At 42.5% G+C, this 21,861-nt stretch overlaps 1 protein-coding gene across 2 annotated transcripts in view; it reads left to right on the top strand.

Annotated features, from left to right (window-relative positions):
• Positions 1 to 3,136: 3,136 nt before the first annotated feature.
• The window catches only part of alcama (activated leukocyte cell adhesion molecule a), an 82,466-nt gene continuing 63,741 nt past the window's right edge, over positions 3,137 to 21,861 (top strand). For both annotated transcript variants that reach the window (XM_044042189.1, XM_044042188.1), the window contains exon 1: positions 3,137 to 3,427. In XM_044042189.1, coding sequence (XP_043898124.1) covers positions 3,370 to 3,427 — 58 coding nt within the window. In that variant the 5' untranslated portion in view covers positions 3,137 to 3,369. The remainder of the gene's footprint in view (positions 3,428 to 21,861) is intronic.

The raw sequence follows: 21,861 nt of genomic DNA, 5'->3' as shown, positions 1-21,861 counted from the left end.
AGTATCTTTCCCAAACCAAACCCCCCACACCCACAGATGGTGCTGTGGAACAAACCATCTGGCACATCAGGTTAGTGGACCACTGCTGTGCAGAGGTACTGGGGATTTAACCACTGGTCTCTTTTAAAAGATGACTCTTTATATGACATAAATAAAACATCATAAAAAAAATAACAGAGGCACTCACTCCTCCAATGATTGCTTAATTTGGGAGTTTTGGATTTAAGGTCAGGGACGCTTCTCTTTAAAGAACAACGGGACCTGAGAGAGAGAGAGTAAGAAGCTGAGGGTGATGCACGACTGTGACCTTTTCTGCAAAGAATTACCTCCGAACAATAACTGTAATTGAAGGCCATTCAGTGCCAGCTGAATTGCATTTATTTTGACTTAGCAAAATGGGAAAGCATTATATCTGCACGCAGGCATCAAGGGGAAGGTGGAAAAAAAAGCTACAGTTGTTGTTTTTTTATTTTTATTTTGCTCTACAGAAAAGAAAATTTAAAAGGGGATAATTATCTTAAAATTGATAGAGCTTCCAAATAAAGCAATCTGTGATAATGGAGAGTCGATTGAAGATTCAAGTAGAAGACCTGGGCCAAACTGATTAATTCAAAAAAGGATTTATGACACATTATTTACAGCAAAGCGCTCATCCTGGCTGGGCTGTATATGCACAATGTCTTCAACGCTTGCACTATAGTCAAACAGCACAGTTATTAATTAGATTATTTTGTTGACACTGACTTTTTAAACGTGAATACGTCAACATAGCTGAGAAAACAATATTCATTGTCAAATGTTTGGATTTCCCTTGGTTGACCAGTGTTCAGTGGCGACACTGACCGCCTTTCATTACACCGAAGCACGGACATCTAATTGATAAAAGGCAGCGTGCAGTGGCATGGAGTTGCTGTGACCGTGCGTGTTCACAGTCTGCATTATGCATCAGCTCAGTTTCGTCTGTCAGTCAGCAGTTAAGGCTCTGCTTAGTTCCCACAGTGATATGAATGGTTGATGAGTTACTGCAGTCGAGTGTGTGTGTGTGTGTGTGTGTGTGTGAGTGAGTTTTGTCTTTCTTTCTGGTTTCTGAACAGATGGCATCACTGCCATCACCGCCTCAATCCTGACTTCTCCCGACTGGCTCCTTGTGGACTTAAGCGTCTACTCAGAGATTTTTTTACTGATCATATTTTAAAGCTTGTATGGGTCTAGTGCTTGTGCCACATCATGAAAAGGTTGACCCTATTTGAGCCCGCGTTAGATCCTCTGACGGGGCCTTCCGTCCGTCCCAAAGTCAAAGCTGAAAGTGACTGAGTTCTTGCAATTGGGGGCCCCTCGACTTTGGAACGACCTCCCTGATGAAATATGTTCTGCATATTCAGTTTATGATTAAAACCAGTCAAATATTGAGTTAATAGTGGTGATAACATCCTCTATTACTTCTTCCTTCTCTTAAAACCCATTTTTACAGACTTTTACCTTTTAGTTTTTAGATAATTTTGTTTTTTTCATCACTTTGTTTACTCTTTTGCTTTTATTATATTGACATTGGTGTTCTGAATGTTATTGACATTGGTGTATGAATGCCTCTGTCTGCCTTAGTGCAGTGTTTCCCAAACTGTGGGCCACGGCCCACTGGTGGGCCTTGGAGGTATTGCAGGTGGGCCACAGAAGGGAGTATAAATAAAAATTCTTCCATTTACCACATTATTCAAAAAACAAAACAAAACAAAACATATTCTTCATTCGGGGAGAGAAAAATATTAAATTGAGAGATAATTTGGGATGAAATGTGTTGTTATTCACATTTAACAATTCATTAATTCATCTACAACTTTGTTATTTCCCCCTGTCAATGCAAGTTGAAATGATTATTTATGGTAATTATTCATTGGTTATGTGGACAAAACATTTGAATTTCATCGTTATATCTTAACAAAAAAAAAAATCTAGGTGTGTGCATTTTTAGGGTCTTAAAGTTTGGGAAGCTCCTCTTTCTGTCGTGAGTTTCTGTTTGTCAAAGCACTTCAACTCTTTTGTTTTCTAATATCATTAATAACAGGTTATATGTCGTGTGTAATAATAATAATAAAATAATAATAATAATAATAATAGCTCCTTGCATTTCAATAGGGTACTACGCACCTTGTGCTCGAACCCTAATAACTAGGGCCGTGCGCAGTCATGAAAGGGCCCTCGCGTCCCCCACGCAAGTCGGGGAGTGCAGCAGTTCCCTGACCTCACTCGACAGTCTTCACTTTTATTCGTTATTGGGACGTATTCGGGGTCAGCTATGAAGTTTTGAGGGGAAGGTCGATGTATGCCAAAGTTATAGGGCACTTCCTGTTTCGCCCAAAACGCCGATGGACACCTTTCGACAACTTTTAGCCTCGGATGTGTCTGGTACAAATGGTGTTTGTACAATGTTGGTGCGACACACACGCTCATAGGAGTTTATGTACATTGCAAACCGACAAAATGGATGGCAAAATTTTAAAAATGGCCGACTTCCTGTTGAGTTGAGGCCATGGTTCCTATTGATCGTGGATCCGTTCATCTTGGGTTACGCCATCTTCCCGCCAAGTTTCGGGAAATTCGGCGGCACTCAATTTGGCCTCTGTTTTCACCTTAGGGGGGCGCTATAGAGCCATTGAGCTACACACAAGTCCGGGCACTATGCCAATAGCGCATTTTTGCCAGACCTGACCTCCGTGCAAAGTTTATATGCACGTTTAACTCACTCAAAAATGACCACAAAGCCACAGATTAAATAATGATAAAATAATATAAACAATAGGTTCCTTGCACACATTTGTGCAGTGATAATGGATAATCATACTGGCTAGGATTACTATTATTACCTTTTAAGTTGTTGGATTGTATATTGTGCCATTTTGTGTATTGTCATTCATCAAAGCCAAATGTCACACACACAGTTGCACTTTTTTAACATCCCCTCCTCTCTATGATGACCTTCACGTGGCTACGAGAGTGGCCAGATTTCCGACAGCACCTCACAGCACCAAAGGCGGAAAAAAGCCCCAGCGTTGCCTCCTCCTCCTGCTCTTGTTTCTCTCTCTCTCTCTCTCTCTCTCTCTCCTCGCTGTGTCACCTGCGCTCCCTCCCTCCCTCCTTCTCTCTCTCGCTCTCTCTCTCACACACACACTCATTTCTCTCGCACACTCAAAAGAAGAGGCAGAAACTGAGCGCGCTCTCCGGCTACGTTTTGGACTTTCCACCCGCTCTCACTACAGCAGCGACGTATCCTCCGGCTACACACCGCGCACAGCTCACTCTCAGCGGCTCCACTGCGCCTCCGTAGACGCTCCTCACTTCCTCTGAACGACTTTTTGTTTTTTTATTACCAGGATGACTGCGGCTGTTTTCCTGTTACTGGCTCTCATGTGCGCCGGCACACTCGCCCAAGGTAAGCGCCGCTCCAACACTGTACTGCATCTGTTTCTTTACCCCCGGAAGTCACCTTTTACTGCTCTGTGCGTAAAAGTCGTTAGCGCGTAAAACGTGTCAAGCTTCTGTTTTCTGTTTCCTTCTTCTTCTTCTTCTTCTTGTAAGCCTGCTTGTAACACACACGCTCACTTTGAATACCTGCAGGGTGACGCACACCTCTCACCTGAACTTCCCGCTCCTGCTCCCATAATAATGATAATTGAGCGTAGTCACGTAGCCATGGGATTCGTGTGCCTGATTCTGCGGGGAATACACAAAACCCCTGACTTTATTATGATAATAATAATACTAAGAAAATGTCAAGTCTACGTCCTAATATTCACAGTCAGAGTGAAGGTTAATGCATGTGCAGTTTATACCAGCTGGATACCATTTATTACTAAATATTTACTTCATTGTGCTACAGTAGCGTCTATATGGTAATGTGTAGCACCTTTTAATGTTGACTAAATGTCTCCTCGTATGTGAACATGATGTGTTGGGCACTTGCTTTTAATAAAGCCAGCTCCCTGCCTAAACAAATAATCCACCCCCCCTTCCCCTCCTCCCTCCCTTCTCCTCCTTCTCTTCTCTTCCTGGCACCCCCAGGGTGAAATAGTGGTCACTGCTATCAGATCATTTGTTTGTAATTAGGGATGTGGTTGTTTAAATTCTCTAGTAATCCAAGCCTCTGTTTGTGTGTGTGTGTGTGTGTGTATGTATGTATAATGTGTGTGTGTTTGAATGGACCACAGAGGGGAAGCCAGAAATACCTCCGTCATACAAAGTCTAATGACTTTTGTCACTCCAGTCACAGGATCGTCTTACCACCCCGTGTTGTTATACGTGTATAACTCCTTGTTCCTGTGTTTATAAACGCAGCATCTCATTAGAGCCGTGCTTTAGTGGAGAAGCTAAATATTTTCTGGATTTTCTTTCGTGTGTTGGCTTTGTTTTTTTTTTAAATAAACCCTGTGTACTTTCTGAGGTCTGAGGGGGTGAAAGGCTTTTGTTTTGAAAGAGTGTTGGGTCATTTATAGACAGGACAAGTCAGACTAAATGTTTTTTTGTTTGTTATCTCTGTTTGTTGCGTCTGTGTCACTGGCCACCTCCAGCCATTTGGGGGGCTGGTCTTCGTCAGGGCGGCTAGAGGACAGGCAGCCTGTCTCACTTGTGGATCTCTCTCTCTCTCTCTCTCTCTCTCTCTGTGTGTGTGTGTATGTGTGGGGTAGGAGGTTTGACAGGAAAGGGTGGGTGGGTTCCATCACCGTCACTTGATGCTGTCTGCTCTGTCTCTGGATCAGTGACTCCGCAGGAGGACGGCGCGCGCCTGTTTCATATCACTTATTTATTTATTTGGTCACGGTCACATATTTGATTCAAGTGACAAAAAACCTTATTCTCCACATAGTGACAGATAGCAGCGGCGGCGTTGATAGCAGCAGAAGTTGGTTTCCAGCCCCGATCTGTGGCCGTCCACACATCAAAGCGGGGGGGGGGGGCCCCCTGCTTTCAAAGGGACTTTCAGATTTAGGGGTTTTAATGCCACAGAAGGCTTTTCTGTGGCTAATATGAGGGTGGATAAAGCAAAGTGCTGGGCTGTTGAGGGTATGTACAGGTTAACAGTTTGGAGAAGTCAGTATCAATAGCATCAAATGTTCCTGGTGAAGCGCTTCAAATTCTTCGTTTTTGATAGAAAGTCTGCAAACAAACAAAAACGCCTCTTTTACACCGTGACCAGTGCGCATATGTACATTTTTGTCATCAAAGCTAAACCAGTCCTCTTCTCTTACAAATCTCTGAACATCAAAGGAATATTTTCATGTGTTGTTGGTCCGAGAGAGGCTAGCTTTTGTGAAGCGCTGAACCACTCGAGCCAATTGTTTTGAAAATGGGTTAATTGCTCGAAAAAGCTTCAGAGTGACCTCTCCTGGCGAAGTGGACGGGAGGCTTTTACTCACTGAGCAGCCTCGGATAAACTACTTTACTTAGAAAAGAAAACAAAGACCTTTCGTTCTGAACCATCTTTGCTTTGATCACGCTTTTAAAAATATGATCTTTGCTTTGACTGAATATTATGTTATATTTACAGATAAAGATTGGTGAATGCGTGTATTGTTGGACAGAGTGCTGGAAAAATGTGGTGTAGGTAGTAACTATGGCAGCGGGTGATGATGTGGGATGGTGTTTTTTGTTTTGGGATCCAGCCGGGTTCTTCTTTTTTGGCTCACAACTTCTCCATTTTGGAAAACACTCACTCACGAGGAACAGTGCCAAGGAATCACCTGATTGGACCACGAACCAGTCAGGTGATTCATTCAGGCAACGAAGCAGTTGCTGCGTCGGATCACGTCATATGTCACAAGACCTTAAGCAGTGAAGGAAGAGGAGGTTGATGAGAGAGCAAATGATCTTATCAGGAATAAATCCGCTGCGTGGGGAAAGCTGACTTTACTTAGTACAATTTCAGTTAAACTAGCACTTTAACATGTATAATTAAAAGCCCGGTTTAGCTGAACTAACACAGGCATTTGTTATTCCTACTATGTGAATAAATGTTCTGAGCATTCACCAAGGTGTCATGTTTCCATCACTGCCGATGGGAGCAGGAAATCAGGGGATGATAAAAAACCTGCAGAGTCACTTGAATCCAAAGTGAATGCAGATTGTTTCCATTCACTGTGCAGACTAAAGCCACATGTTGAAAGCCTGATTCATGGCTCCACGTTCGTGCTACGGTACACGTCGGTCTCTGGACGACCCGCACCTCCTACGGAAATGTAACTACACGGTGTAGCGAGGCAGAGCTTCACAGCTGTGATTGGTCCACTTGGTGCATTATGTTCCGGCTCCATGAACCAAGCGCGGTGAAGGATGGATTGTGTCGAGAAGTATGATTTGTATGACCTGTAATCTTCCCATTACAAAGACACAGATTGCAGCAAACTCGGTCTCCCGAGATTGCTTGTTTACTTCGGGTTTTTTCTGTTATTTTATTTTTCAATTTGTTTGGCTAGAGACAGTGTGGAGGAGACAGGAAACAAGGTTAGAGAGATGGAAGAGACAGGCAGTAAAAGGTCCGCCCGACTGGGAGTTGAACCTTTGGCCAGCTGCTGAAGGCATATTGCCCATGTGGTTTGCATCCTAACCACTTAGTCGGCCATTGTTTGAAATAATAAGCAGCGGCTCCATGTGGAAGCAAACACTGTGTCTCTCAGCACATGAGACTTATCCTCCTGTCACTGTTGGTTCAGTGGTTGTACACAGAGATGAAGTGTAAAAAGTAACTGTTCACCCGTTCAATCTCAGTCGCCATTGTTTGATGTACACAAAGAATCTCAACACAGTGGCATAACAAGTTTTTCCCATCATGATGAGAAGGGGAGGGCCTTTTGCACTTTCTATCCTGACTCAAAAGCCCTGTTTTATTCTCTGCTTTATCTTGGTTAAAACTGGGAATGCAGCAACAGCAGCAGCAGTGGCAGAGATGCATTCTGATAGGTTTGTACTTTTCAGAAAGATCATTCAGTGCCAGAGCACACGTGTAACTGAAAGCTTGTACTAGGACTGGGATTAAGTTCCTGCTGCAGGCCAGGTTTTCCCTCTTTTATGGTCTCACTGGTGTCACAGGCCGTGCAACAAAGGGAGGCTCATAAAAGTTAACTTTGAATAAAATGTAACTTTAAGGTTTGATATTATCTGCTTTTGACCTAGATCCTGATACTGTAGGGAAGAGCTGCTACCTGCCAGATATCCGATAACAACCAGTTAATAATTGACTACTACATTGGTGCATAGCCAGAAAGTTTATCCTCCCAGTGGCGTGATGGCTATCCATCTTGTTTAAGATGCATTTTCCATTTGAAGCACAAATGTCCCCCATTACTGTACCTCGATCCTTTTGATCCTTTTTGAGCACGGATTATAATTCATTCTAGTCGACTCATGCTTTAAATATGTGCCATGAAATGGACCCAATGCCTTAAACTGTGGATTATAGGTCAAGCAAACTCTCCTCTCTTTAATCTTAGGTCTTTTTCTCTTGTTGAAAGCATCAATAAATTAGGTGTGTACCAGTTTCTAACCAACCTGTCTTTCTGAGTGTTAAATGCTGATGATGTAGACGTTCTAAAATCAATCACTGCCTTATAAAACATTAGCAAAACAACAATTAATGTGTTAGTCTGACTCAAACCAGACTTTTAAAATACATATAAACATTTTTACTAATTCAAATTGCAGACTTACACATCCAGATAGTGTGATTGGGAGTAGAATTAATACTGCATACATTAAACTGGATCTAAACTGGGCGCTGTACACCTGCTCCACACTTACTCCCTTCTGGCTTTGACATGGAAATAATAGAAGAAGCTGGTACACAGAAGAAGAAGAAGACAACAGAGAGGAAAAACATGACAAAAACATGGCAGGTACATTTTTAGGACTGACAAGGAGACTGAGGTAAAGCGCTGCCAGCTCAAAGAATGAAATATTTTAAAGCTTATAGATGGTAGGAAGACTTGCAAAAGCACTGGGCAGTTGGTAAACTAGAAACTGCCTAATATAGTAAGCTGAAAAGGGGGCACATCACCACCAATCAACTGATAGATTCCCTGCTTATGCTTGTGCACTGGGACAAGAGCAAGTGGTTCTATAAAACAATGTATTTGAGCTGCAAATGAAAAGCAGTGAATGTCAACAGAGCTTCCGTCGTGTTTAGGAAGTTTGATAAGGCTGGAACCAAAACAGTGAGCCATCAGTTTACATCCGTGTCTGCTCAGACTTTTTATGATACATACTCATGATTCACTTCCTGCAGTGCAAACAACGTTCAACCTGAAAACACAATGACCCTGGCCATGGAGACACATAAAAAAAGGGGGTCATTACTGCTTCTAGTCAGCACAGCCAGACAAGATCATGGGAGTGGTATGTGCTGTAGTGCCACTTGAAAATTGCCTTTGTTTGGGGGGCAGGGTGTTTTGAAAAGTGATCTCTATCTGCCTTGACATGTAAAACTGGAGGGAAAATACCTTGATGGTTGTCTGTGCTGGGTAAGGTGGGGCTGGGAGCTCCATCCAAACCACCCCAGTCGCTAATTTCTGAAAGGTCACAGTCTGTTTGAAGCTCCACCTAAATCGTTCTGTCAGATCGTTTTATTCTCCTTGGTTATTCCGAACGCCTCCTTTAGCTCCTCCTGCTCCTCGGGGCACATCAGCCCACCACAGCCCTCCCCCCTGTAACTATTGCTATTGTCATGTGAAAGGGCTCAAAGGTTTATATGGTTCCTTCAATAGGTTAGGGGAAGTCCTTCTCCTATGAGCTGCTGGGGAAATGATTTCAAAAACTGTGACTGATACATCACATGTTTTATAGAAATTCTGAAAAAAAGGTGACATCTGAGAGAAGCAAGGGTTTTTTCCTCCAGCGGCGATGACATCATAAAGAGCAGAGAGAGCTCAGGATGTCATCATGATATTATCAGCACTCAGGAGAGATGCTTTAAATAAATGTTGGTGTTGGAGTGGGGCTGTGGCATTAACTCTGCACCAGGGTTAATACAGTGATTCAGTCCTACACTTAACTGCTTCTCTTTCTTCGGCTCGATTAACAGTTCCCTTTCTCCACAGAAACAAATGTGGGTCGCTTTAATTAATTCTGATGTTTTCCCCTACATTGGCATGTAAATGCAAACGTACTGTTGAGTAAATAAAGAATCCCCCGGGCGGCGCTCGTGGTGGCAGAAATGACAATGGGTTTGACTATGCGTCCTCTTTCTCTCTCTCTCATCCGTGATCAAGGTGTTTGTGCATGCAGCTCATTTACTGTCTGGACGTGAAACACAAATTGGTACTTTAAAGATGTCAAGACACTCGGAACAGCTTGTGAGAGTAAACTTCACCCTCGTCATAGAGGAATACTCGATACATTTGAACCCATTTGAGGCCACATGGCTGTGTAGAAGGACCTGCAATTAAAGGACCTTTCTGAGTTTGAGTGTCCAAAACATGGACAGGATAACTGGACACTCTAAATTGAGAGTGGACATTTGTTTGTCTCTATGTGTTGACTCTGTGATGGACTGGTGACCTGTATAATGTTTACCCCCCCGTCATGTGGAGGATAAAGTGGTAGACAACGAGTGAGTGCAGCCATTTGAAAAGATTTTGACCCCGCCTTTCGCCCTTTGCGCCCATATACTTGTCATTACGTTAGCCCTCAGGACTTCCCTTGGAACGACAGACAAGATTCACCAGCGACTGTATTCCTAAACGGTTGAATAACTGCCAGATATTGAGCGTTATCTTGCAAAATAGACTGTTCACTGTCCTCGCTCCCCATCGACATCCGGACAGCGGAAAGTCTCCACATCTTCTGCCGCTGACTAAAAACATATTTCTTCCGACTCTACCTCGACTAAGACGACAACGACAAAAAAACCCCAAAAAAAGGTATACGTCGCACTTATGACTAGCACTTCATAGTTTGGTTTACTTGAAGCTCTTACTTACTTCTAGCTCTTATTTGTACCCAAATGTTTAAATGCACTTATTATAAGTCGCTTTGGATAAAAGCGTCTGCTAAATGACATGTAATGTAATGTAATGTAATGCAAAAAGGAGCAGAATGGGAGGCAGAAGCAATACAAAAAAACAGCCATAAAATCAATATAAATCCAGGCGGCCTGATTATCTCGATGGTCATAAGAGGGTTAATAGCTATTTTAAAATCACCTGGTTAGAGCTGGGAAATGATCATGTTTCCCTTAGAGCATCAACATCCTTTCCATTAAAGAACATGTCACACTCAGACCTGTATTCAGCTTTGTCCACATGTTATTGGATCACTAAGGACAGATGTTATTACCGCCGTAAACACGTCCACCTACGAGCACGGCTGCCACTTCTAATAACAATAATAATTATCAAGTGGTTGTCATGTCCTTAAGAGAGAATTGTCTGGAGCGTCCATCAGAGTCCCGCTGCAAACTGCACGCACCAAATATATTCAGTTTTTTTCTGTGATAGACGAGCAAAGAAAATGGGAAAATCTTCACTTTCAAGAAACAGAAATCTGATAATATTTTATTATATTAATCTTGAACCACTTAATTAATTATACAATAGCTGACAATTAACTTAGTCAGTAAAACGCTCTACTTCAAATAATTGAGGAATAGGTTGCTTGACGAGACACATTATCAAACTATGTCACAAAAATGAATGTTAAAATGTGTTTTCCCTCGAACAGAACGTGCACTGTTACATAGTTAATGTTGCTCGGACACTGTCTCTATGTGGCTCGCTTTTAAGACAGCACATTATTCCTCCAGCACACACTGCACCTTCAACAAAGATACACAATCTGCCGCAGCGAGCAAAGAGAAGCTAATGAAAGATCAGGAACAGACCATGTTAAATGCGTATGGTAAGTCCCCGCCATTCCTCTTTGTCAAGGTGAGAAGCATATCTAATGCTGGAGCCTCAAATAAGGCTGTGTGTGTTGGTCGGTACAGTGGAACTCCCATTTTCAGCAAACTCCCTCCCCTATCGACAACAAAGTACCTTACAGGAAAAAAAAGGAAGCTGTCTAAAGTGAAAGTGAATGAACTCATGGGCAAACCCACGGCGACTCACTCACACTCACATGAGAGTGTGACTCACTGGTAAAGTGTTGCACTCTTCCTCCTGTGGTGAGCAACGTCAGGTTGTTCCCATCTTGTAATGATGTCATGGTGAAAAGTCGCTTGACAGTTCCAGGGAAGCGTGACTGTGTCGAAATGAGAAGTTAAACGCTCCGTTTGCCCAAATCCCATCAGTGGTGCAGCAGTGGCGGCAGCTTTGTTTAATGTGCAGGAGAAAAAAATTCAAATTTGATCAAGACCACCTTGCCAAGAAGGAAGGAGGAGGAAGCGAGAGGAAAAGAGAAGCACAGAAAGTCATAGGTTGATCAGGGCGTGAGTGTAGCTGAGCAAAAATCCAACTTTTTTTTCTCTCTTTGACCTCGGCTGTGGATTACTCTCTCATTAGGGATGAATCGGTATGAAAAAAGTAATTATCATGGATTATTACAGTATTAAAACGCTAATAAAATATTAATGTGGATATAATACACACACTGAATCACTGCCATCATTAGTATTATTGTTATTATTATTACTATATCAATTATATATAATATTTTATGAAGTCCCAGGTGCGTCTCTGTCGCACTGTCCCATGTTTTCATCGTCATTAAACAAACCCCTGCATCTGAAACACTGTAGTAAAGTTCCCTGTGATACTGGAAAGAGTTTGTGTTTTTTTTGTTTTTTTTTGTCGGCGCAGTAATCAAACGAGGGTTTAAAGATAATTAAAATCGGAGATGGCGATGCTCACCTTCGGGAACGCTTTCCGTCCTCAGCTCCCCACCCCTGTGTGCTCCTGGTAATGGAGTCATTTAAGTTATGTGATGAGCAGAGATGGGGACCTCCCATTAGACTTTGATAAATGGCTGCAGATATATTAACTTTCTTATTCCCACGACGGAACCACACACACACCCTACCGTATATATATGTGTACATTCAAATGAAAAACAAGGTTTGTTTCATTCATTTGTTAGTTTTTGTGTGTGTGTCCACTTGTTTTGGTAACTTCTTGGGGACTTTTTGTGGCATTATATAAGCGTTGACTTTATCAGAATGAATGGAAATCAATGCAGTGTCCTCACAAGAATAGCTGTTTCAAGTCTGTCCAGTGGTCCAAGTGAGGCAGAACCTCATCCCTGAGGAAGTGGTTAAGTTAAGTATTTTTGCTGTTAAAATGAATGGAAGTTAAAATGCAGTGTCCTAAGAGGCATAGCAAGCCTGTGTGTGTGTGTTTAGCGCCGCCACTGGATGAGTTTCATTTGAAAGGAGCACGCTGTGCTCAGAAAGACTATTATTTATGTAGATAAGAGGTTATTCTTACCCAGAAGTCCTTGCCACGGCATACTGAGAGAGCCACTGAGAAAGCTCACTCAGATAAGTTCTAAATAAAAGATAGAATAAATGTATTTGCAATACGCAGATCACTTTGTAGGCGCTGAATACATGAGCCGATGCGTGATGAGAAGGGGTGGAATTGGATAATATAAAGACGTGGATGTTTCTCTCGTCAGCCACCTCACCCCGGGAACTCTGACACGTACTTATCAGTCTGAGGAAGTTCGGCTCTTATTGTGCACTGAAAAGAGCGATGACCTCATGAGCTGACATACAAGTCTCCACCCCTTATCCGAGGCAGTTCTAAAAAAAGCTATTTACAGACATGAATGTTGGGTGTGGACAAGGACTGGAAATTTGAATCACTTTAAAGTATTTAAAGTACTCTGTGATCTGTCACCTTTTTTTTGGGTGTACATAACATTTATTTTTCTCAGATTTTACATTTTTAAATGTGATTAGTTCCTGGTTTGTCTGCTTAGTGAACAAATTTGGTTTGTGGACAAACCATGACCTCTGAGGAAGCGTTCTAAAAGAGAGTTGGAGTGTTAACACAAGTGTTAATGTGTTAATATCGGCAGTGACTTTCAGCCTAATATCATCTGTCATGAGCCTTTCCGTGCTCGTTGGATGAGAGGAGCCCAGGACAGAGAGCCGTTCTCCCCGTTGATCAAACTCAACAATCAACTATTTTTCCAGCGATCTGCCTTCTGCAGCTTTAAACCAACGCGGACTCTCTGAGAGTCTTATTAAAGCCCGGCTGAAGTGTATGGTGAAAAACCCTCTTGGGACCCTGTTAGGACTGAAAATGAAAAAGAAATCAACAGACACAAACCAATTATAACTGGATTTAGACTCCTATAAGCAGCAGCCATTGTTGCAACCATACATGTCAGTATCCGGATGCAGTTGAGCGATCTTTAAAAGAAAAAAAAAAGCTGTGTTACGACTCAGCTGAAGGGGATTTGGGGGTAGAATGATCACATCACCTCAACAGTGTAGTATAACAACACTGCCTGGCTACCTGCTGGACACCGCTTGAAAAAAGTCAATGATGCACATTTCTTGCCAAGAAAGTGGGTTTTCCTAAAAGCTAAACACTGACTTTTATGTGTATGAACATGAGTAGGTCTGATATTTGAGACACAAGCATTTGACTTGTTGTTTGACCTGCATTCCTGAGAGGTGCAGGTCAGCTCGTCTCCCTTGAGCTAAAAATGAAAATATGCATGTTACACAACACAAAACACCTGAATAAGAATCTGTATATATATATATATACAGATTATATATATATACATATATATACAGTATATGTATATATATGTATATATATATATACATATATATATATATATACATAGGTGTGTGTGTTCTTAATCCGGCAGAATCTCCATCTGTTTCTGAGCTGATCAAAACCACTGGATTTCAAAAAAGAGAGAGAACAGTGTGGTCACTCTATTCACGGTAATTTGATTTGTCACAACAGCTTCTCGCCAGACTTGACTTCACAATCTTTCATTTCTGCACAAAATGTCAGCGCCGCAGACCTGTTGTGATCGCCTTAAAAGATGTGACAGTGAGGCATTTCCCTGCGCGCCAAAGGATTGAGTTACAGTGTATGTGAAGGTGGGGGTACCAGCAGCAGACTTAGGGGGCAAGAGGGCACATCGCTGGGTTTTTTGGGCTAATACTGTACAGCCACGACAATGTGGAGCGGGCGTTTCGCCGTTTGAGCGCGGTGGCTGACAACAGGGGCACCAGAAGAGGCAGGAAAGTGGGTCATGTTGACATTCTCTGCTACTTTTTAATTGGTGTGTCTCAGTGGCTTTCACAAAGCGAGCATTCATCTCGTATTTGCCCTGCAAAGGGCTCCTATTGCTCAATGAAAGCACAACAGCGGTAGATTCGCCCCCATTTGTGGCAAGCGGTGATGAGCTTGTGTCCACCACCTCGGGCCGCACGAATAATTGCCAAGTAATCCAATAATCTGCTTTATGATTAAGGGCAATATTAGAAATGGAAACACACGCCGCAAAGGGCAAATGTGGGACAAACAAAACAGCATTGTTTCGTATTTGGAATGCCGCAGGAACAAAAAAAAAAAATATTCGTAAATATCAGTCCAAAATGATCACAATATGCTCTACCGCCACCCAGCATTGTCTCCAGAATTCCTCTGTAAACATCAAGATAATGGATCTGTTGTTCATTAACAGCCAACAAGCTTCACACTCAGCAGAGTGATTAGAATGAACCTGTGGGGATTTGAATGTCAGCTTACAATCCAAATTTTTGCAACCCCTTCATCAGCATACACCACCACCAAAGACATGATTCTTCAAATTCTGACTGCTTTGTCTGACTTTGTGACTATGCTTGTGCGGTTCCTTTCAAATGCTGTGGGGGGAAACAAGGTGCAGCTCGGGTCTGGATTTAATTTGTGTGTGAGGATGAGGAGGAGTGTTGTTGCCAACAACTTTTTTTTTATTTTTTATTTTTTTTTTTTACAAGGTCTCTCTCTGTCGTACAAAAGCAAGACACATCATAGAAATGTGGAATTCCTTAAGAGAGAAAAAAAAAACTTGAGATAAAGGAAAGTAAAAACACTGACAGCAAGTAGGCCAAGGGAATAAAATTGGAAATTCTCTGTCATGTTTTTCTAGAGAGCGGTAAATCGCCCCACTGGTGGTTGTGTCGCTACGACACCGTTGATAAATGGACCTTGAGTCGCGGCGTGGCGACCATCGGATGAGACGAGGGCTACACGGACACTACACGGTGTCCTCATTTCCCAAAGACCTTCGGATAAACACGTTCACAGGGGATGCGAGCTCAGTCCGTCGCAGAGCCGTTTGGGGACGGCGCTGGAATGGAAGCATTTATTAGATGCACAAAGCTTTCTAACATTTGCCTGCAGCAGTGCGAAGGAGGAGGAGAGATGTGAATTTAAAGCAGGAGGATGTGAAAGGCCTGACCTTGGGCTGTAATGGGAGGAAAGCCGAGATTCATCTTGTGTTAATGGGCTCTCTGGTTTATTGTGGCTCTGACATAGAAGTATATCAATGGCAACCTGACCAGACAAAGTGTCAGAGGATCCGGCTCAGTGAAAAGGGCTTTGCCATTAAAGCTTTTTGTTTGTTTTTCCTGACCGTTTTCAAATGACTCTTCGCCGTCGTGAACAATCCCAGCTCATTGCAGCTGCGAGATATTGAACGCGGGGAAATCTGTCATCCCGGCGACGAGCGATACATTTTTCATACCGATCACAAACGTCGACATCAGCGAGGACATTAAAATTCAAAGCACACTAATACTGGAAAAAGTAACTTTTTTTTCGGAGAATTCCTGATCCATAACACAAAATCTGCAGTCTGCACGACTCTCCTTCCTTTACAATCTTGTGGGTGTTTTTTTTTGTGTTATCCCTCCAGCATGCTGTTTCTGTTGGTAATCCTAAACCTTATACAGCCTGAAGCCCAGGCTTTTGGTTTTTAATCTGACAGCCACCTCTGTGCTTGTGTACCAGTTGGTGGTACAACATGATGCTTCACATGATGCTGTCGAGCGGCTCAGGTTTCAACTCAGTGGGACTGGCGACGCGGCCCACTCTCATCCCTGTTCACACAATCTGCAGGAGATCCAAATAAAAAAAAACATCTTAAGGACATTTCATCCTTGAAGTGTGGCGGCATTACTGTTTTGGAGAGCATTAATATTGATATTAATGCATCATTGACGAGAGATGAAAAAGATTTCCTTTGCATTAATGCAGGCACGAGACGTGGGTAACCACCTCAGCTCCCAGTTACTCTGTGGTTGTTAAAACGAAGACAGTTGCTCACAGTGAGTGTCATTGTGGTATTTGTATTAGTACACCGTGTGGTCAGGGCCTCAGAGTGGATCTGTTGGGGGGTTTTCAGAGTAAAAGCCCCACAAATGCCATTTTCTGACATGAAGTCAGACGTTTTTGCTGGAGTTTGGCTGCTCACACTATAACAAACGCAGCAGGAGTTCCCGCGTTGGACAGGTGACAACTCTGGAACTGCCAGGTGGGGGCGGGGGGAAGGGGTGTTTGCTTTGGGGTCACAACGTGCAGGAGGCAAATTTAAATCAAGCTTGCTTGCATTCTTCTTGCAAGGGGCTCACTCAGACATTATAGTGACATATGACTCAGGAGAATGTTTGGAGCAGCATTTTCGTTTTCAAAGGCCCCATGAACAATCTCCAAAGAATGTCAGGACTCCGCTGGCCGTCTGAAAGCAGCTACAGCGGTCAGGGCTTTCGGAGAGGAGAGGAGTGGTGCATGCTTGACAGTCGGCGGGGCTCGGTCACTGTCCTATTTTTGTCCATTGTGTTTTTTACACCGTGGCTAAAATGTCATAATTACAAACAGGATCCAGTACAGTTTCAGCACCAGGTGCCAATAGTCTGTTGATTATTTCTAGAGTTGCAACTAATGATTGTTTTCATAATTGATTAATCGTTTGGTCCATAAAATGTCAGAAAACCTTAAAACATTGTTGATCGACGTTCGTCAAACCAAAATGATTCACTTTTAACGATGAAAATACTCACATTTAAGAAGCTTAAACAATCGGAAATCTTGTTTTAATCACGAAAAAAAGCTTCAAACCGATTAATCGATTATCAAAATAGTTGTTGGTTGATTTAGTAATCAAAGTTAATCAATGTATTCTCATAGAGGAGCGTATATTTTCCACACTATTGACTTATAGTTAAGCTCCATAGTGTGTATCAGCTTCACATTGTGGATTATTCTGAGTTCTTCAGAAAAGCTCCTATACATTTGTGATTGTCACTTCTATTTTCTTTTTTTTTTAAGACTCTAAATGGAGAAATAATAAAATACTGTGCTTTGGTCCTCGGCGGCACTCACTCTGTGGTATGTGATCCCGGTAAACAGCGCAATACCCTTCCCGACAAATACTGTCACGGACTCATGAGTTCAAGTATCAGTCAAAAGACGGAGAAGAGATGGACTTTTCTCTGGCGAGCAGATGCTGCTGTCTGACAGTTTCTGTCAGAAGCTGAGAAATCCACCAATCTGAGCGAGACATGCAGCCAAAAACATATACTCCGAGTGTGACGCCTGTGGGAGTGTGTGTGTGTGTGTGTGTGTTAGTAATCATTAGCAGCGAGCTTCCAGAGAGCAGTGAGGAGACCAGATAGTGTTTCAGACATCAGTGTACACACTGAATTACTCGTTATTTCCAAATTTAGCTCGAGCTAAGACTTGGCGAGGAGATATCAGACATCTGGGGTGGGGGGGCGGGACACTCAAGCTCTTAAGTTCTATTGACATAATTCCCAGCTCCCCTTACTCATCGCTTTTTATGATTATACATAACCAGCTTATGCATTGTATTGAGAAACAGTCCTAAAGGCACAGCGTGTGGATTTTCCTTTATTGCTGCCGAATTATAATAATTTAAAACATGTGTCGGTCGTAGTACACTGTAGGTTTTTCATAGCACTTTCACATCTGGCCTAAGATCGTTGTGGACTCTGAGGTCACGTGGATGTTGTTCTTAGGTATCTTTTCCCCTCTTGAAGTTGAAATCTATCAAGATCACAGGGCTTCACATCTCGGCTGAGACTGAAAGTCTTAATGTAAAGTTGTAGTTTTACTTTTCCCGCTGTAGTGAGAGGATTAAGCGAAAACAGACCAGTGTTCTCTTCTGAGGTCTGTGGGGGTATTAAGGTTTAATTTTAACTCAGGGACTAGATGGGAACCAGTTGAGGCTTTGTCCTTTTGCTCTTATTGAGGAAATACCAAGGTGATCTCCTAGGGACCTTCCAGAGAAAACAGCCAGCACCACCACCACCACCACCAGGCTGTCTCTCAGGATGGTCCAGCACTCAGGTATTTCATCCTGAACTGGCTCCTTCGTCTCCACGGCAGTGTACCAGGATCGGCTCATGACTCAGACACCCTGACATTTTTGCTTCCATTTATGTACCTTTTAGCTCTATTGCTGAGAGCCACTACAAATGTGTTTACCACTGATAAGAAAGCAGAGAGAGAAAGAGAGAGAGAGGGAGATTCCTGTTTCAAGGGATACTTTTGGGATGTACACTGCCTTTATTTCTTCTTAGTAACGCGAGACAAAAAACACACAGTCATAAAGGCTGATACTGGCCACACAATTACAGAAGTGAGCATCGGGGCCAGTGAAGCTGTGACGCCTGCCTGTCAACATGCTGATGCTCTGACCCTGTGGGTTTATTTATTCAGCTATTACATTTATTACAAGTGCTCAGTAGGACTCAAATCTGCGCAGGCGCCACTGCCATGGCTGTGTTGGCAACCGCAGCTCCCCCACCACACGTGTGAATTTTAATGCAAGCCGGTCTATAAATGGTTTTCGTGTTACTTTTAACAACAATGTCTAGGTGTTGTTGTTGGCTGCAAGTAATGGTAGTGATGGAATTCAATCGTGGGGAAAATCTGACAATGATCTCTGTGTTCGAGGTGGAACAACATCCTCTCTGTGATTTAAATTGACTCTCCTCATAGTTTACAGACAATCTTAAGTCAAGGCCGTATATCAAGAAAATGTTATTATTTTTTTGGATTATCTAGTTATTGTCACAACTAGTATTTGAAAGTAATAATGCCATTGCCTCAGGTTGTAAATCTGACTCTCCACGCTGCCGGCATTGAGTCACCGTGACTCACTGCCACAGTAGCGTCAGCGCTGTGAGGCGAAAGAACACACACATTGTTCTGTGGGTCTTAGTCACAGATTGAAACTCACACTTCTTAGAGCTCACTTCTCATTCTGATCTCAGCGACACACTGGTGAAGCTCAGTGACTGGACTTTTGACTGGATGACAGTTGTAATGTCTCCATGAAGTCAGTCTGACCAAAACCAGACTCAAATGGCAACTGGATCAGGTCATGCCCCACAGTTCCCACCCTGACCTGCAACTAATAGAAGACACTGGTACACTGAAATAAAAAGGAGAAAATTGATATTTTAAAGTTGATGAATGGCATGAAGCCAGGGAATAAGTGGTCTACGTGCTAACTAACCACCAGCCGATGTTTCTGTTTGTGACGTGTGAGGTCAATAAGGTGAAAAAGGAGCGCATATCGCCATTTATTCTTTCAATAAATCGATTCTTCACTTGTGCGCACTGGGACAAGGACAGCCGTCCAATTAAACAACGTGGTTCTACTTCACTTGTGCATGGAAGCCTATCGAGTGACGGGCAACATAAACACCTGTCTGAATACTCAAAAACTGCCTCTGTGACTTCCCACAGCAGCATTCTTACATGACACCTACACATACACACATATGGGGTAACAATAGGTTCTTGCAGCGGGTAAAGAAAAGCCTGTAAGAGAAGAGAATGCATCTCTGTCCTCATTTGTAAGGCAGCCCACGCGACGCCGGTGCAAAGGTGCAGTGCATGCCAGCCATTCCCGTGTCTCCGACTGACATATACAGCGGTTAATAAAGGGACCTGAGGCTCCAGACTTCCCCTCTAAGACCACCGCGTCCCTGCCTCGGCTTTGACTCGTATTTGGCCTTTCATGGCTCCGTGCTCTCCGTCTCGTTCCATGTTCGCCGAGTAAACCTCGCTTCCTTTGAGACAAGCGCGACCCGCTCAGTTCATTATGCTGCGGCGGTCTCCTCGGACAACGGAGACCTATGCCGTGTTTTGTGTCACTTTCCTACCAAAGGGATTCACCAGCACTTGTCACCTTACATTGGAAAAAACAGATACTGTTGAAATAGACTTGAGGTTGGACTAATCCAAAAAAGAAAGTGAGAACATCAGTGGAGAGTTTGTTTTGAGTCATTAATAATCCATACGAGCGTAGCTGATACCTGTCCGTCGCATTGCAGCGATGACAATGTTATCTTTTTACATCATCTCACTTGTATGTGAATATTTTCCAGAACTGCTGGTGCCGGTGGCAGAGCGAAGAGGATTGTGACACAACTGCTAATAACGTTTCCAAAAGATTGCTTCCATCTACAGAAAGGGGTGGAAATTGCAAACGAGCCCCAAAAATACTGGATAGATAGACTTGAAGCTTTTCAGCTTTGTTCCCCCTCTCTACCTCTCCTTCCCCCTCAGAAGCTTGAACTGTGACATGCAGCTTTTGAAGAGAGAGACGCTTTGGTGCAGTCGAGACTCCCGATGATGCCACGATAGGCTTGTTGACTTTTTTTGAAGCTCACTGAATTCACTTAATCTTGTAAAAATAAATAAATAGTCAGCCCGGGGGGAGCTAAATCATCTCGGTTTGAAGTGATACATATATATATATACATATATATATACACATATATATCACTTCATGTATAAATTTGCTCAGTCACGACATACATCCAGACTCTTGTGTGTGTCGCAACCTGAAAGAAAGACAAGCTTGTACTGAATAACGGGGTCATATGGTGTGTATAACATGTTCTTTTCAAATCCTGTTGTGTGTTTTTTTTTTTTTTCTTGGTCAAGTTACTACTTGTGTCAGGGAGCCGATGACAGTAAGACAATCACGGCTGGTTGCTCCGGGGCGAAATTCCAACCAGTTTTGTAAGACTGAAAAGGGAATACAACTCACCTCCGGTGTCTTACTTACTATACACACACTTAACAATTAGAACAAGCCTTTGCTCTCTCTGTATGTGGTAACTCGATAAAAGAAGTGACAGTTTTACAGCACGAACAAAGCACTTTGTGAACGTGGATACAGTTTTTGCTGCCAATACTAAATTGACTACTTCCTTTTTTTGCCTCTCTATACTTTATGAACTCAAAAAAAACAAGATTTTAGTTTGTTGACTAGGACTGAAATACTTATTACTTGATTATTAATCAATGACTAAATGAATCGTTGAGTGTTTTTCAGGAATTTTCTGATTTTTCAGCTTCTTAAATGTGAGTATTTTCTGGTTTCTTTGCGCTACGTAACAAAGAAATCATTCAAGCTGAATCATTTTTGGTTTTTGGACAAGACAACAAGACGAGACATTTGAGAACATCACCACGATCGACATTTTATGGACCAAACGATTACTCGAATACAAGGACATTTTATTTTTAACAAACCTGGAAATGATTCACTTTTAATGATTTCTTTGTTATCCCGAGCAAAGAAATGAATAGAATATTCACATCTAAGAAGCTTAAACAATCGGAAATCTTTTAATCACGAAAAAAGCTTCAAACCGATTAATCAGTTACCAAAATAGTTGTCGATTAATTTAATTAATTAATTGTTTCAGCTCTAAAACACAGATTAACATCTTTTAATGCTTTCTGACATTGTATGGACCCACAAACCCCCCTCCCCCCAACTGATTAATTGATAAATTATTATCATCACAGACAACATTTACTTTTGAGCAAGATTTTCAGGTAACTGTTGCAGAGAAGCGAGGAAATGTGAAACATAGTCACA

The sequence above is a fragment of the Solea senegalensis genome, linkage group LG13 (assembly GCF_019176455.1).
Source record: "Solea senegalensis isolate Sse05_10M linkage group LG13, IFAPA_SoseM_1, whole genome shotgun sequence".
NCBI lineage: Eukaryota > Metazoa > Chordata > Actinopteri > Pleuronectiformes > Soleidae > Solea > Solea senegalensis.
Note: the sequence above shows the minus strand (reverse complement) of the source record. Positions and strands in the feature narration are given on the sequence as shown.